This window comes from Amphiura filiformis, chromosome 19, assembly GCF_039555335.1.
Source record: "Amphiura filiformis chromosome 19, Afil_fr2py, whole genome shotgun sequence".
Taxonomy (NCBI): Eukaryota; Metazoa; Echinodermata; class Ophiuroidea; order Amphilepidida; family Amphiuridae; genus Amphiura; species Amphiura filiformis.
In genome coordinates, this window is record NC_092646.1 from 57,614,662 (window position 1) to 57,632,952 (window position 18,291).

General features: G+C 35.8%; 2 protein-coding genes across 2 annotated transcripts in view; one reads left to right on the top strand and one right to left on the bottom strand.

Moving 5' to 3' along the window:
• Positions 1-7,050, bottom strand: part of LOC140141556 (moesin-like) — a 72,609-nt gene extending 65,559 nt beyond the window's left edge. The window contains exons 1-2 of the mRNA XM_072163464.1: positions 6,988-7,050; positions 3,643-3,780 (exon numbers count right to left, since the gene is read on the bottom strand). Coding sequence (XP_072019565.1) covers positions 3,643-3,654 — 12 coding nt within the window. The 5' untranslated portion in view covers positions 3,655-3,780; positions 6,988-7,050. The remainder of the gene's footprint in view (positions 1-3,642; positions 3,781-6,987) is intronic.
• Positions 7,051-11,383: 4,333 nt separating this feature from the next.
• LOC140141557 (radixin-like) overlaps positions 11,384-18,291 on the top strand; it is a 55,443-nt gene continuing 48,535 nt past the window's right edge. Inside the window, exons 1-2 of the mRNA XM_072163465.1 lie at positions 11,384-11,495; positions 12,777-12,987. Coding sequence (XP_072019566.1) covers positions 12,973-12,987 — 15 coding nt within the window. The 5' untranslated portion in view covers positions 11,384-11,495; positions 12,777-12,972. The remainder of the gene's footprint in view (positions 11,496-12,776; positions 12,988-18,291) is intronic.

The window sequence follows — 18,291 nt, forward strand, 5'->3', positions numbered from 1 at the left end:
GTATGATATAAAAATATATATACAAAGGGATGAAAAACTGAAAACCTTTTGGGAAGATTTGTCAGGCTGGTCCTTCGAAACCCACGAACTCTTAGCAGTAACTCAAGGCGTCATCAGACGCGTACTGAAAGATATAACGATAGAGCACACCATAAACATAGCGATAATCACTCACCATACATGTATACACAGTACTGTACAAACATCTATTGTAACTTACTAGTCTGTTATAGTTGTTTTACGTGAGAACAAAAAATAAAATGGCGTCCTAAGGGCGGCCATTTGGCGTGTGTCCCGTATATGAGCGGAAACACACATACAAGCTAAGTTTTTGGATCGTTTTGTCACTTTTCTAGCGAAAAATGTCGTCAAAACTATCTCCCTAGCGACTATACTGGTTGGTTTTTACCTCAGTGTAACACACAAACTGTATATCTCGTCCGGTGGTTCGTAATGATACTTAGCGTTGGTAAAGAAAAATCCACACGTCTATCTCATCTAGAAACCAAGGAGGATAAGGGTGATTATCGTGTGTGACGTCACCGAATGGGTGAGTCCACTCGGGGATCGGGGTTTTTGTTATTTATTCATTTATGTGGGACAAAATGACTATTGGTTTTTTCCGCATCTCGGGATCGATGCAAGAAGTATCTTAATCAACATCGGAAACGGTAAGATCGACCGGTGTACTGAGTCTACCTTGTGAGCGGTCCCGAGTTCGAGCCCCGGTGTAGTTGAAAATGGTGCAAAAATAAATTATTGCACTAACTTTAAATTTCCCTGCACAAGGTATACATGTGCTAGCTGCCTAATTGTCTTGCTTTACTTTATGCCTGTACGTTTACTCACAAAGCTGATCCAAACCAGGTTGAATTTCAAGAGTCAGATGTTTACCACTAATCTGAACAATGCCAGTGCAACTGTGTATACACCAGGGAACAAAACTAGGATTGAGCTGTTCTAAGGTGCGCTAGTGCGATCACACACCATCGCACACCTTAAATCGTCAGTCCGAGTGCGATTTATAGCACACCTCAAAATTAAACTTCTGACCGAGTGCAATTTAATTGCACACCTGACTGACAGCCCGCCTTAACATTTCTAGAAGTGCGATTTGTAGCACGCCTGTTATATTCAAAACTCAACCCCTGTCAAAATATATCTTTTCCCAGCTATCTTGTGAAATGGGAAGGGGATAGCTGAACGTAGCCCACATATGTATTATACAATGTAAGTACTGATGCACAGCTATTCTTTCTGCAAGACTACATGGATAATTCTTTACGAAACCTTTTGAACAAAAACTGACACATAGTTCGGTATGACTTTAAACCCCGCTTTAAACCTAGCTTTGTTCATCCATGCACTTGCATGATGCAGATCAGTTACCAGATCATATTGATAGCCTTGGCTTAGAATAGATCCATGGCATTGGTTTACTGTAATAGGATCACCACATATAACAAACAAATCCACACCCAAAATCTTAAAGGAGCCATGATGGATGAATGATCAAACTGTTCAAAATGTTTAGAAGTTTTCTAACCAATTTACTGGTATCTTAGTCAAGCCTTGAAATAAGCGGACTGCAATCAGGAGCAATTTGTTTTTGAACATTGCTCCTGGTTCACTAGGATTTTAGAACCAGGAGCAATTTCTGAAGAAGCAGCTGTGCAATTTTCAATTTTAGTAAATCCTTTTCTGCATTATATTACAATATAGCATAAAACTGGTTAATGTGAGGACCAGGAGCAATTGGGGGCTTAAATTTGTGCCCGCTTATTCCGAGGCTTTGTAGGCCTACAAGAGTAAGCCCTACAATGTTTAATACTAATTTGTTCTATATTTTTTAACTAAACATTCTTGAAAGAACTGTGCACAGAGCAGACAAGTATACCAACAAACAAACAAACAAACAAACAAACAAGGATACCAACCAAAATTTGGCATTCTACAGATTCCATTTAAATAATGATGTGATTTCTTTATGTTGCATGTATTAATGTTTAAATTGTGAATGAAGATAATGAAAAAGTGGGTTAACTTCCTACAAACATATGGTACATAATCCAATTTCAAAGGTCATCTTCTCTGAAAGTTAAATAATGATTACCAGTACCTACTATCTGTGGTCATTCAAAGGCCATGATACTAACATTGATTATTTGCATGACAGCTTTGGCATCTAGCACACTGTACACAATCAGCACAATAAATAATGTGGTCATAAATCATGAAGCACGGGTCAATTTCGAAAATCGAAGTGACCATAATAACCGTAAGGATGTTTTTTTTACTAATTTCAGGGATTCAAATTCGAGGATACGAGAACCTGAGAACCTGTTCAAAGGTTCTCACTGGATTACAACTAGGAGCTAACTAGGCCTGGCATTTTCGGGTAATTTTTTTTTTTAAAGTTATTTATTTTTTCGGTTTTGTAGTGTCCCTGGACCTAGACGTAAATGCTAGTATCATTCATGGTTGACCTAAAATTTTTTTTTTTTTTTTAATTTGGGCACCCGGGCAGGGTATTTCCTGCCCGGGTAATGTAATCTCGGGCGGGGACCCGCGAGCCCGCCCAAAAATGCCAGCCTTAGAGCTAACCAAAATTGGTTCTTGTAAGCTTCCAAGTCTCAGATCGCATATTGTGTTATTCTACCTTTCTGCAACATAAATAAATTATGATTTCATAATCTCATTTATAAATCCAATATCAGGAAATGGTCCCTTATTTCTAACCCTGTTGAACCATGCTATGATGATAGGCTGTTAAACGTGTACCCAGATAAGGCAGGCATAGGCCTACGATGAACATGACATGATACATTTACTGCAGATCCAGGTTTCACATTCATCAGTATCATCATTTGGCATCTATTTGATGAGATACATGTCTGCTGATCGCCTGATGACAGACTGTGGAAAGTTCATCCAAACTAAAACGTGATGACCGACTGAATAATGAATGAATGAATGAATGGACAACTAGCACAGGGATGCCTCATGCAAACATGACATGCTTAAGTGTGGGGCACATAGCAAAAATCAGAATCCGTATGCAGCAACTTTTGCTTGCCATATTATAATACAAAAAATGTAGTACTTTTCCTGAAGGGTTTTTGCCAACAATACAATAGTTCTGCTGATAGTGTTGATCCATGGATCATTTCTGTGTTATTGTTTTAAAAGTTACTGAGGAAACTACGAGTTCAATTTTTAGCTCAAACATAGTTAACGTCCTGGGCTGGACCCACAAAGTTAGTCCCAACCTTGGTTCAAACTAAGCCATGTCCAGAAAAAGTTTGAACCCTTGGGTTTACTACCCCTTTGAATTGAACAACATAACAATTTTAAATAAAAAAATAAAATAAGGCCTTGTCAGCCTTAAAAACCCCAAATTACTATTTAAAATGATTAAAATTTCAACTTTTTGCTGCAATTTTACACAAAATTTGTTGATTTTGCCCCCCCCCCCAAAAAAAAAATCCTGTTGCCGCCACTGGATCCAGTAAGTATTTTAGTCAAAATTTGTAATTCATGGCTACATCAATCACAGACATTCATTGCTTACACCACCATACAAACACTTGTAAACAATGGCAACATTTTTTTTTTCTTGGCCTTAGGCCTACAATTACTTACCGCTTTCGGCATCTTGAATATTGTCTGTGGTATTATTTCCTCTTTACAAAGAATATATCTCTGCTGATGGCTGCAGTGCTCACCAACTACACTGCACAAGTCTGTGGATTATTCAGTGTCCTTTGCTAATCCCTTACTCTGAAAATTTCAGAAAATTTCAGAAAATGTGGTAATTATTAGTACAAAATGGAACACAAAACTTCGATGTTGTATGTTTGCAATGAAAACTTGAATAAACTAGAGCGGTTACCGCACCATAGCTGAACCATGGGGATTTGGCAGTATATTGTGGTATATGTATATATCACTCCTTTATAACCCCTTAATTTCTTATTTTTTCTTATTCCTATTTGACACTTCAAGTCGATGTATTTCCGGAGAAATCGGAGAATTCATGCTTATATACCTCCCTTGCTGGCTACCAATTTCTGGAATTCTGGAAAGGCTTATCGTAGATAATTATAGTCTCCTCAACAGCTAGTTTGGTTTCGCGTCATTCACATTGTATGAAAAGAGCGAACCGCAATAACTGCTGAAGAGACTTCAGATCAACAACGTTACTTTAAAGCTTTGAAAATTCCTTCCGAAATTAGAAGCTACCCGCGTTGGCGCAGTTGGTTAGAGCATCGTATTTTGAACCAGAGGTCCCCGGTTCAAATCCCGGTAGTGACAGCCTTTTTTTTCTGCTCCATTTTTTTTAACCCAAAATTATTTACATTCATTTGAAATCTCCATATTGCAAGGGGAAATATATTTGGTTTTTTTTTTTCTGAATCGGTACGAAAAAGAGTTTTTTAAAATCTAAATTTTCCGTTCAATACGGGCATTTCCAGCATTGTCGTCGGGGCATTTCTGTTTTGCTTTGTTATTGAGCTCTATTGCCATTTGCCATAATTTATATACAAAAATCATCATGAACGATATACAGACGAACACGAAAAGACTGGTTGTGGGGAAATGTCACCGTAGTATTGGAATGTGTACCTAGTACAGGGCTTGGTTAATGTCAGTGCAACCACGCACGCATGGCACATGACGAACGCCGGGGAATTACTGCACATGTTATTGCTTGCCTTCCCAGAATGCAATTCACGCATACCAAGTATTGGGTTGCAAATTTTGCTATTTATTCACATTTACGCAGAAAATGCTCTCGCTTTTTTTCACAAAGCTGCATAAAGGGGACAATATTTGATATTATATGTAATTTTAAAGACAATCCATATCCAAAACCAATAGGGTTACCCCCCTTTAAATGAATATTAAAATATTTTAAACATGTATAGAATGTCATATTAAAAGATCATTTTATTTAAATATCAGCTCAATTGGAGCATTTTTGACAACTTGACCTTTGACCCCTTTACGACCCCTTAATGACCTTAAGTGAATATTAAAATATTTAGAATGTCATAAGGATCATTGCATATAAATTTCAGCTCGATTGGAGCATTTTTGGTTAAAATGACCTTTTTTGACCCCTGTGACCCCTTGGATGACCTCTGATTTTAGGAAATATTTTTATTATATTCTTTACTTCTTTCTCTTTTATTTGACACCACTTGGGGGTTCATACCTTCGTGGCATTTAAAGATATGTCCATTTCAGACCAAATGGTTGGGAAGTAAGAAAGTAAGTAAGTAAGCAAGTAAGTAACATACACTCATATAGGCTGATACCATTTCATGTTTACAAACAATGTGAATGCAACACATATTATTTTCCATAACTTTCTATGCATTGCATACGTTGATGTTGCGTGCATACTTTTTGTATGACATACATGCGCTCTGGTTTAAAGCCATATTTCCATACAAAATAGATTAGGCCAAGTAAAAAAACATGTTTCTCGTCCCCTCCTGCTTCCTTTTTTGAAGATTTTGCATTTTTCTTTTTATTTTGCAATCTTTCTGTCGTAACTTTTTGTAAAGATACTAGAGAAGTTGCAACTTCTTCTTATAGCCTTTACAATAGTATTAAAAGCATTTGTGAAGTGTTTTGTGATGACCAGAGGGGTTGATATAGATCTCAAAACAACAAAATAAAAAGAGCCTCTTCATGTTTTCAGCTTCTAATCTTTACGCTATAAAAAGGATAAAAAGCGTCTAAATAGGGCAATTTAGGGCATTTTTCAATAAAAAATAAAAAGCCCCTCTTCCTCCTATTTTTCCAAAACCTGGACGAGAAATATGTTTTATTTTTTACTTTGTCTTAGACTTTCCATTTTCTTTGCCATAAAATGTTAGCTTTTATTATTTTATATCAGATTATGTCCAAGTTTTAATATTTTTGAGCCTCGGGATTCAGGCACCATGGAACAAGTTCAAGAACTGAGGTAAAGCAATTGGATTTGGAATTTACTACCAGCACCAATGTCGCCAAGACGCGTATTCGCTCTGTCGGTTGTGTTACGGTACGTTACTATCCCAGGGCCTCAGATTCGACAAGAATCACCGAATCGATTCTTGTAATGATTCTCGTAATATTTGTTGCGAGAATCAATTTCTTTCATTTAATCATACAGTACCGTAAGTGAAGCGACTAGGATGGTTTTTGATTCTCGCGAACTGGCACGAAATCTAGGCCCTGTATGAGTGTATCCTTTGATGTGTATAATATATTATCCGTCCCGCACGCCATGTACGTACTGTGTTATCAACATCATGTACACGCTGTAACGCGTTCGACTAATTTTCCATCGTAATAATAAAATGCCGGTTCCTGCGTTTTATTCAAAATGTCGGATTTTCACAAAAATGCTTTTTGCAGAGTATATAGTTTAATAACGTACAATATAATCATGTAAAAAACAGAATTTTGAAAAATATTGAGGGCGTTCTCCTCAGTAAATGTTATAATATTAATATTAAAAATGGCTAAACCCAGCAGATTATTACAACGCTGGATTTAAATAATAATATAAAATATCATCAATCATGATCATTTCATTTTCATGATCATTTTTTTTCTTTTTTCATTTCACTTCAACGGCCGATCATTTGGCCACTATTGTAGCCCAGGTGTGGAGTTTTATGTGTTAGCTGATAATGTGATATTCACTATACACATGACAATGGTCTCCCATAGCGCCGGCGAACGGCTTCCCTGTGAAACACTTCACTGCACATTTTCAATAGTCCATTCCGTTCACTGTACTGCCAATGACTGCACTCATCCCCAGTGCACAACAACACGTTGTTTATCGACAAATTTCTTCAAAAAGCGTACATATTATCCCATGAAATTACATCTTTCAACAGCTGACTAATTTTCCCATCAAGCGCGTTGACTTTGAAAAATATTGGCAAAATCTGTAGCTCAAAATCTGGTCATTTTTACACTTACCAATGCGAATTCGACACCTTGGCACTGAAAACCGCCTACCATCAGAAAGCTAATATTCAAAATGGCCGTCTTATCAAGAATATGATGGGCGTGACCGGTGACGTCATTCTGCCAATCAATTATGTCGAAAAGGCAAACCCCTTTTTCTTGTCAGATAGATATGGACAGCAGGTGCGGACAGGGCTTGATTTAGAAATCTTCCCTCTTCCCCCAGCTTTTCCCCCGTCTTTGAGAGTTTTGAGAAACGTTAAAAGACAGCGTTCACTGCACTAAACACTTATCGGATCGAAGAGGGGTTATTTTCGGCCGGCTCCCTCCCGCTCGTTTAGAGCATGAATTTTTCTCCTGTTTCTTGTTTTCAATTTCCGCCAAAAAGGCCCTTAAGTTGTCGATCAAAGGGACCATTCCCTGGATAACTGCTTCATAGGCGTTTTTTTGTCAAAATTTTGTACCTCAAATCGCTATTTTTTCATGAAAGTTAGGTATAGGCCTACACTAGTCACTTTGTCCTAATATGGAACTTCAGTAAAATATTTTTAGCGACACTTATTTTACATGTAAGATCCTAAATGTAATGTCTATGGGAATGTCATTTACGTTACCGCGTTTTTTACAAAGTCTTTCTTATTGGTAAGTTTGGAAATGTTTGTATTGTTATGGTTCTATAGTCAACTATTAACAAAGCAAACAATATGAGGTGTATCACTTTCAAACAGTTTTATTTAGAGATGAAGAGACCCTCAATAAATGGTAACGTAAATGACGCGGATGACGGAGAAAAATAAGAGATCTTGATCTCATTAAGCATGTTAAGGAAGAAAATGAGTGGTGGGAAAATCGTATTGAATATTCATTGTAGGCCTATATTTGTTTACTTTTTTTTCGAACTCTCCAATGTAATGTGTTTAGTGCTGAGACCATAATATGGTCTCAGGTTTAGTGTCTATGACAATTAAGATTTTTCGAACCGTACTGCAATGTAATATACAACAACAACTAGGTTATAATACAACAACTAAGGTTATTGCAAAAAATTATGTCATTTTATGGTTTCTTACTTTGAAGAACAGATTGTTTTATTATTTGTCTTTTATGAACAACCAAGGCATGATTCAATTTAAATTTGTTTTAACTACACAAGTACGGTAACGTAAATGACGGTAACGTAAACGACAGCCCCAAAAAGTTTGATTGAATAATACCCATTATTTCTTATACATTACAAAATGTGATGAACATGCAATCCATGTTGTTGTTTTTTTGTTTTTGTTTTCTTGTTTTGTTTTTTTATCCAGACACCCTCTGTAAACTTAACTCACTAACGTAAATGGTATTTTCCGGGGTATTTTTAAAGTAGTTTTTGGCACCTTTTATGTAAATTTCATATGCATTCAAACCATGGTAACGTAAACAGGTAAATGACTCACATTACAGTTTAAACATGCATGGCCGACTATCATGCCGTCTTCTTTCAAAATGAAGACAGCATAATTATGTTTATAAAAGTTTTGGGGCGGTTTGAGAATGACCCATATATGTTAAGTCCGATAGACTAGATGTAAGTCCTGTAGATTAAAATTGTAACCTTTTAAAAGTTTTGAGTTGCAATTTTTAATTCAAAAGGAAAGGACTCAGTGGGTTTTTCCAGAAAATAGATGCAAACCTCCTGCAGAGGAGTTCGGATATCGGGACTTTTTGTCATCGTGAATGTTGGAAATCCAGGCTTTTAAAGTGTCCAAAGGCAACAAATCCAGCAAAAAAGTAGAAAAATGCGAAAAACTCAATTTGAGAGGCTCATTAGGGTATTCCGTGATTTTCCATTCATTTAATTGCATTTCCAGGCTTTTCCCAGAAAGTGGGAACTTGGATTTCATTTATTGGAAAGTTACTCATGCGGCGCGCAAAATTGCCGCAAAAGTGGGGTTTTTGCCTCAAAACTGGGGGGGGCAAAAACTTTTCCCCTGTAGCGCCGCCACAATATTACTCATAATAGTGCACTTATTTTCTCGAATAGCCCAACAACAGTCTGTCAGTAAAAGACTTCAAAATAACACTTCGGAAATTGGAATTATGATTGAGATAGAGCACTCGTTAAATAAAAAGTTTCAGGAATCATTAACAATAGGCCGAAAAACGGGTATGTTTTGTTGTTGTTGTTGTTGCTATTGTTTAGTTGTTTTTTGTGTTTTTGATAATTTTATGTGTCCCTTTGTTTGTTTGGGGGTTGGGCGGTTTTTTGTTTGTTTGTTTGTTTCTGTTTTTGTTTTATTATAGGCCTACTGTAGAGTTAGGCCTATTTTTTATAATTAATTTATGTTATAAATGTAGGCATATCTATCTGTCAATTGCTTAATATATTTCAGGTAAATTTCTACCTGTCTTCTTACACAGATCTATTTACGAAGGAATCTTGCCAGAGATCAACTGAAAGTGGTTTGAAAGTTAACAGGTGAAAGTTAGCTAATTAAAAATGTAACAGCGCCATCAACTTTTCTGACAGACATCCACAAAATAGGCTTGGGCGTTTTAATAATTATTGATTGATCTAAAAAATGCCGTGCTGCATGCTGCAGACCCGTGCTGCAGACCTATAATTTTTGATAAAAATCAGAGCAATTTTCTTTTCAAATTTGAGTCTGTAGATTGTAAAAGTTAAAAATTGACCTTTGACCTTTTTTGCTTTAACTCACAGATAGGTCAAACTATATTTCCAGAATTCGTTTGACCCGTGGAATGCATTGGTGTATTTTTTTTTATCAGAACCTCTATACCTATTATAATAGCCTACTCCTATAAACTTGTTGACCATTATAAATTTAGGCCAGACCTGTAGGCCACTAAAGGCCTATGCCTCGGGACTCGGGAGCACTTCAATAATTATGAAAAGTTCTATGAAATGGGGTTATTGGGTACCGTAGGTGATGAAAGCCCCGGCGACAAACCATGTTCCTCGGTCGATTTGTTTATCAAAAACTATATGACAATCAAACTCGAAAAACCTGGTTTTTCGTCAACGAAAAACCAGGTTTATCAAATTGAAAACCAAGTTTATCGATTCGATTGTCATAGTTTTTTGATAAACCTGGTTTATCAGCCGAAAAAACAAGTTGTTTATCAAAAATCGAATTGATAAACACGGTTTTTCGATTTGAAAAACCTGGTTTCGGATCGAAAAACCAGGCTTGTCGCCCGGGGCTTGTCGACGAAAAAACAGGGTTTTCTGTTCTATTGTGCAATATAGACCTACTTGCCAAGTTGCCATACACGTCTCGAGAATGTCAGTTCATATGTAATATTTTAATCAGTGACGTATGCGGGCCGGCTGTGCAATAATTAGCGGGGAAAAGAGGGGGGGAACAAAAAAGTGACATAAGTGCCGGGGGGCGGGGTTGAAAAACGAAGTTGTTTATTTGTTTAGGGACCGTTCACAATCACAAACATCGTAGCCTACGCGTCTTGTTGCTGTTGGGGGGGTAGTCTTCGAGTGATTTTTTTTTACCTTTTGAAAGTTGTGGTGCAATTTCATCTGACGCAGAGCAATTTGTGAAGTGCAGTAGTCTCAGACAACATTATGTGGTATCGCAATTTTGCAAAAACATTTTTTAAATATCGCTATACAGGCGAATTTTGTGGTGCAAATTGAACTGCGATAGGGCTTATTTACGCTGGGGTGGGGTGGGGGGGGGGCTGATGTAAAAAGAAACAATCACATATTTTTTGTCGGCCTCCGTTGGGACCTCTGAATTATTTTCAGCCCCCCCCCTTTTTAGACATGACTTGAAAAAATGTAACGTCAACTCCCATAAAAAATAGTGTAAACTCATGTTCGACAAAAAAATTCGGGTGATTTTTTAAAGCCTCCCTCTCCCCCTTCATAGAGGGATACAAAGAATTCAGAGCCCCCTTTTGCACCAGGCCCCAGCCCTCACGGTTACAAGTGTTTGCCAAGTTCAAGTTTGAAAAACGAAGTTTATTGATAGGCCTAAAACTATAAATTTACGTTTGAAAAACTAAGAGTATGTTCGACAGGGCAAAGCCGAGCGAGGACTAGGAGGGGCCGGGCAGTTTTTGAGCTTTTTTGGCAGATAGAAGAAAATTATTTTGGCATTGTCTCGAAGCAGTGTGCAAGGCTGAAGGGGGGGGGCAAAAAAGCAAGGACTGGTAGAGTGGTGGGTAGTAATTTTAGCATGTCGAGAGGTGAGACCGTGAGGTGGGTCAAGGATTTATTGCCTGGCTATTTTAAAATTTGCCTACCACAGGCCGACATAATATTTTAGCAAATTTTGAAGTTTGGAAGACAGCCTTATGATAAGATGGTATGGGGATATATCGGATATGGGGGTCACAAAAATGATATCAATACCGCCCAAGCCTACACATTTCACTTGTCATTTCACATTTTCAGTTGTTGGATGAAATACGGAAGTTACAAAGTCTTGTACAAACCAACGGAATACTCGCTGATTTTGCACCTTCTTTGTCGATTTATGAACCAAAAAGCCCGCAAAGTAAGTACTAACATTCCTTATCTATACACTTGTTTGTTAGATTTTACTTGTCGTGGAGGGAAAGTGGTACAAAATCACTTTTATTTTTCGCGAGATAAGTGATTTGACTGGAGGGCGCCATTATTGCACAGTGTGCAATGCAATGTGTGGAGGTTGTATTGATAAGGGCGTTCACTAAGTTAAACACTTGTCAAGTAGACGGGGGTTTACCTTCAATCATTGTCCGTGGACAACTAGAGATATTAGTCATCGAGTCAATTGTCTCTTAACATATTTTGTGATTGGTATCAGATTTATTTTGATTGCGAACATCCCAAATATCAAAATTTGTTCATGACTGGCACTGTCATGACTGTCATGTCATGACTGTCCAAATTGTGGTGAATAATAAACAACTGCATTGAAGTTTTCAAACCAACTGTTGCATGACATAAACAATGACATTGTTCAAATCATTGTGATGTTTTAATGGTACAGATACTGGTAATTGGTATATAATTATGTACAAACTTGTACTGCAGATGATGTAAAACTTGGAAAATATTTATTTTTTGGTAAGTGAAGAAATTAATTATTCCAAGTGGGATTTGTAATTTTGTCACTAATTGTCAGCATTTTTTATACTATAAAAAATACAAATGTAGGTACTGCACAGGTTTACATTTCAAGTTCCATACAGTATGTGTCATGTATGGTACGGTATGCATTTCATGTTATCCTACTACATGAGATGCCTGTCTGTTTTTCAGGCCAGGGCAGGGATCCAAATACTTTGATGAGGGCTATTTTAACTTTTTGAGCATTTTTAGTAGTCTACAAAAAGTAGCCTCCGATCACTTGTCTGTTCATCTTGTCATTGACAGTAATTTTTTACAGGTGTTATTTTTCTGAATCATTCTCTGTTACTCGAGAACTCTTTGAATTTGCATGATAAAATCATTGATGCGTGCGATGGCGATGCTAGTATTGCTAGAGGTTGCTATCGTTTTTGGGTCGGTCAGCGCCAGTGTGTGGTGACATTTTTTGCAATGGATGTCTATTTTTATGATTTTTTGAGCATATTCTTCAAATAGTAGCCTAGGCCTACATTTTAAATTTGTTGTAAACAGCATGTGCTATTTTATGAAATTTGGGGCCAGTCACACTGCCCTATATAATTTGAGTCCATCTGTATATTTTTTTTGTAGGGGCTCTAATAAAAGCAAATTGTTACAATTTACCCGACGATATTTTGTATTAATTAAAAAATTAAAATTGCTTTCTCTTTTATTACAATTGCAGGATTCTCTATTTGATGAGCATATTCAACTGGATAAAATAAATTGGGGAAGTGGATTAATTTACCAACGATACCAACAAGAAGTTAATCAACCAAGCTGCTAGTGTGCTAGCAGACCAACAATAAATTGTTTGTTGGAACACAACTAATTATCATTCCAGTATCTTTTTGTTGCAATAGGAATTATACACAAACAAAATGCCTGATAAAGCGGTAAGTATACAAAGTGTGTCCTCTAAGAAAATAAAGGTTGAGTCAAAATTTACAGGAGAGTCCTAGCTTCGAATTTGCACATGGTCGCCATGGCAGGAAAAAGTGGGCAATACGGGAAGCTCATTGCCGGGAAATTTTTGGTTTTTGACCAAAAAATAAAGAAATACATTTAAGGGAAATATGTCATACTGGAGGGAAATTTGGTAAAACTGGAGGGAATTCTGGATTGCTTGCAGGGAAAAAAACATTTTTTCAGCCTCTGATGGTCGCATTCGAGGCTTGAATCCTTTTGATTAATCGTTAATATTCAGTCAAAGTGATGTTTAACTTTGGATGATAGTTAAATAAATCGTTCAGTCAGAGCAAATATTGCCTATGTTCGGACTAGAGAACCTTCGGATTAGTGAACTTACATGTAATTCAAATGGTTTTCGGACGAGCTACCCTTTGGACTACAGAACCTTTGGACTAGAGAGAAGTCACGAAAATAAGATCCGAAGGAATTTTTACTAAAGTGACTAGAAACCTGCACAAAGAAAATGCTAATGGCTAGTGGCAGTGCATTGCTGCAGAAGATGCCCCAGCAGCTGGAAAACTGCAGGGGCTGTCTTTTGGAATTTGCAGGAGAGCATTAAATAGCTCTTCTGGAGCCTTCAAGGAGAGCTGTTTAGAGCATTACAATAGAATGTAAGGAGAGAATGGTCAACTAAGGAGTCTAAGGAGAGCTAAAAATCACTTTCCAATACCAGATTTAAGGAGTGTGCAGTAGAGAGCGGAACTACTATTTCCATGATCAGATAGAGTGTAAACATTTGGGATCTGCATCGGTAAATTTTGTAACGTGGTCAAAATTTGGCAGGGTTGGTGATTTTTTAAAACAATTAAAAAAAACCCAACTTATTCTTAAAATTTTATAAATCACATTTTTAAAATTTAAATAATTTTTTTAATTCCAAGAACTGCTATAGCCATGCAAAATCCTAATGAGGTATTTACAAACAATCAAAACATGTTTTTGTTTTAAAAACAATATTCTTCAGAAAATAAGTGAAAATTTCAAAGAAAAAAGTGGTAAAATTGTGAGAAAAAGCTGTTGAATTCTGCACCTTGAAAATATTTTTTTTTAGCAATTTAGATAAAATAATATATGGTCATTTTCACAGTAAAGGGTGTAACTTTTGATTTTTTGGGTCAAAATTTCAAACCACTTAAATATGTTTCTGTTTACTGAAATCATGCATAGAAGCAACTTAAATTCCAGTAAAATAATGTTTCAAGGCTTAAACCTTTTGATTTCTAATAAAAATTTGACATTTCCATAACATTTTGGTTAAAATCTAAGAAAAATGTATTTTACATAACCTCAGAAAATTATGACATGAAAGCTGGAATACATGTGAAATCCCATTTCAAAGTAAGTCAACAGATATAAGTTAAATTTTATACCATGTTTTGCTATGTTTGTAATTGCAGTTTTGAAAATTTTTAACATCAAGTGTCATTTACAATGGAAATTTCCAAACCTTAAACATATTTTTTAAGTTTTAATTGGGTTCCTAAAATAATTTGAATGTCTAACTTCATGTACAAATACTACTTGATGAAAGGAACCTCCCAGCCAAGTTTCACAGAAATTGGAGTTATTTTTTAGAATTGGCAATTCAAGCAATTTGTGTTTCGGAGGCTTCAGTTAACAACACAGGTGATCATAAAAGTAAAATATTTGGCTAACCACTACAAGTTGACATAAAAAATAGGTAAAAAATATCACAATTACCAATTTTCATGCTTTGCTTCTAAGTATTGAATTTCAGTTGTGACAAAAATTAAATTATCACAGCAAGTCATTTTTTTTGTTTGGAGGCTTCATGTTAACAATTGTTAAACATTGCAGAAGTAGTTTTTTGAAAACAACAGTGTTGGGATCATCTAAGCTGTTATTTTCTTGTGTATATTGAATCAATGATTCTATGCGGCAGATATTGTAGATTTATCACATGTTAATTTTTTCACCCATTTGTTAAGTATGGTGTTTTTTGCATGTGAAGCCTCCGAAACAGACTTTTTTGGATATCAGTATATTTTTCAAACATTAACCATAATGTCAAATTTTTTTTAAATTTATGACATTCTGCACATATCAAGTAATAATTACAATGCAGATATCAGTATGAAACACACCAATTTAGATATGCATAGATGATAATTAATCTTATTGTTGTTTCGGAGGCTTCATTTGTTTCGGAGGCTTCAATTGTTAACGGAAAGTTTGTATTGGGTCCCATTTTCAAACGGTGATATATATCTCCACGATTTAAAAACATGTGACTTGAGGATCTACTTTGCTACATTTTGATAAATAGATTGGATGAGCTCTTTTATTTATATTTGCACAAGCTTGCTGAACAGTTTGTTTCGGAGGCTTCAAAAAGTTAACGGAAAAACGTCTCTTTGAAGTCAAGATTTTATAAAAATTTTAAAAGCTTGCAAATCGACTAATTTTTGTTACCCATATCAAGTTAAGATAACAACTGTTATGAATCAAGAAGAAGTGAAGAAATAACCAAGAATTATGAACCAAAGCTACACCCACAAAGTTTGTTAACAATTGTTAACGGAAAATGAAGCCTCGAAGCGACAAATATCGAAGTCCGGTTCTCAAAAATACAGGGCTGTTCACAATTAAATCTAATGTGGCAGTGTTTACTGAACATATGACTGTACTTTCAGGATAAGAAAAATTATCCATGAACTAACTGAAGAAAACACAGGGTTTTACAAAAATGTTACTGTTTTTTATAGTTTTTTAAAATGGTAATATTAAGTACATTTAAGCCTGCTAAAACTGAACGCAGTAACTCCCAAAGCTGATTATGCTACCCAAGGTAGCTGCTAACTAGATGACTTATGTGGCCAAAAATCATGGAATTCTGTGGCTTTATTAGAACACTACGGATTAAAATGTTAAAAATCCAAAGTTACACCCTTTACCGTGAAAATGACCATATTGCAAATGTAGAAGCATTAGATTTTTTTGTATTTTGTATTTTCTTCTTTTTTGCCCCAAACAACTAACAATGCTAATTTTACATCATTGAGGGAAAAAAGCACATCCCTCCCTCATCAATTCATGAAAATCTTCTAAAGGAGAACAAAACAAAATTATGTGGCCTTAGTACGGATTGTCTACCTATTTTAATAAAATATTACCGGTAAATGTGGAAGTTCCATTTCCAGAGTGCTGTCAAGTGCAGTGAAGCATATTGGCACAAGAAAAAAAGACAAGTCTTTTATTTTCTTGAGTGAAGTCAGCCATAATATTGAAATGAATTGAGATTTTTACCTGGTTAGTCATTGCTATTGTGTACTTTTATTGCATGGTACTCCCTTTATTTGGACTGGTCAGTGGAAAGGATGCCATTTAGGTTGAATATATTGCATTGACATGTGTCCATTTGGCCTTCCAATTTTGACACAGTGAATTTTAATACCCAAAAAACCAAATGCAAAAAAAAAAAAAAAAAAAAAATGGGGGAGGAGCAATTCATATTGAAATTTGATTTTTAAAAAAATAAGCAGCTAAAATATAAAATTTGGAATTACCAAGAAACTAAGAAAAAAAGTCAAGGTTGATGTACGGTACTACGGTAGGAAAAGATATTTGATGTATTGAGGAGATGCATCATGTTACAAGGATTCTGGGAAGGGTAAGATATTTTCTATACACTAGGCCTATATGTAGGCCTGCTAAGAATACGCGATTTTGGAGGCCAAAAAACGCACCCCGATTTTCCAAAAAACACAAAAATCCGCGATTTCCCGCCAAAAACGCAAAATCTAAAAAAAAAAATTTAAAAAAATTAAAAATCACAAAAAAAAAGATTTTTTCAAAAATGTCAAAAAAACGCAATTGGAGCCAAAATACGCAAATAACGCAATTGTGTATTCTTAGCAGCCCTACATTATATGTTACAGAAAATATATTTTCTAGACTGTAGACCAATTGTTTTTTATGTGTCTCCAGAGACACCTGTGATCCTTGTTTTTTAAACAAGCAATTTAGTAGCAAATTTTAAAATCAATTTACCATACATTCAAAAAAAAAATTTAGAAAAGAAACCCCTGAAAAAAGTATTGAATACTGGTACATGGTTATTCAATCAGTCATGGATTGCTAAATTTAGTACCTATCATCATCAGTATCCAACGAGAGCTCCCTGTACATGTGAATACACTTGTACGTCACACAGTGATTTGCATCAGTTCTTGTGATCTTACATAGTTTGGTATCGATAACTAGCAAAATAGAGGCCCATGCCCACGCTAAAATATTTAGATGCCTCCTGGAGGTCCTGATTCTTATAGAATCCTCTAAAATGAGTGTTACCAGAAAATTAGCTCGATTAAATTTAAATGTCATGTGCAACCAATAGAATTAGAATGTCCAGTCATATTCAGATAAATTTGTTAAAGGGGAAGGGGGCATAAAATTTGCTAATATTTGACGTCTTTGTGGCATAGGATAAAGTTTTGGGGTGCAGAATAAATGATTTGGCAACACTTAAAACTTTAAATGATCCTGGAGTGAAGTATGTGTTGGATGTGGAAGAGATGCTGGGGTTTCTCTCTGTTGTCAATGAAAAAACAAAAGTTGATATTTTGAGTGAGTCATCTTTGTGTCAACTTTCAAACTTCAAAGGTCAAAAAGACTAAGCAAGTGTTCTCTTGTTTAGGCAACGAAAAAAGAAACCCCTGTTCAACGGGCTCGACCGACCCAGATTTTGAACAAATTGGGGAAAAAAAATCCTGTACAAATGAATGCCGACCCAAATTTCAGGAACAAAATTTTTGTGTGTATTTTCTCAAATTACAAATTATTTTACAGATTTTGGTGATTTTTTGGGGCATTTAAAAAAAAAAAGAAAAAAAAAAGGCGATCGACCTGACTTGTTACATTTTTCTGTAAAGCCTTGTCACAAATGTTGGTCAAATGAATCCCTAAAAATAAGTACATGTACTGTGAAAAGATTTGTCCGGTTAATTTGCTGTCACCGTCCGTTATTTATTATAATTTGGAGAACACACTTGTAGTGAACATTAGGCCTGATATTTTCGGGTAATTTTGTACCCGGGTACCCGGCGCATTTTGGGGAGGTAAACTGGGAAAAAAATATCAATTTTTTTTTTAAAAACACAAACCAATGGGAAAAATCCAGTTTTTTTTCGGTTTTGTAGTGTCCCTGGACCTAGACCTAAATGCTAGGATCATTCATGGTTGACCTAAAAAAAAAATCAAATTCAATG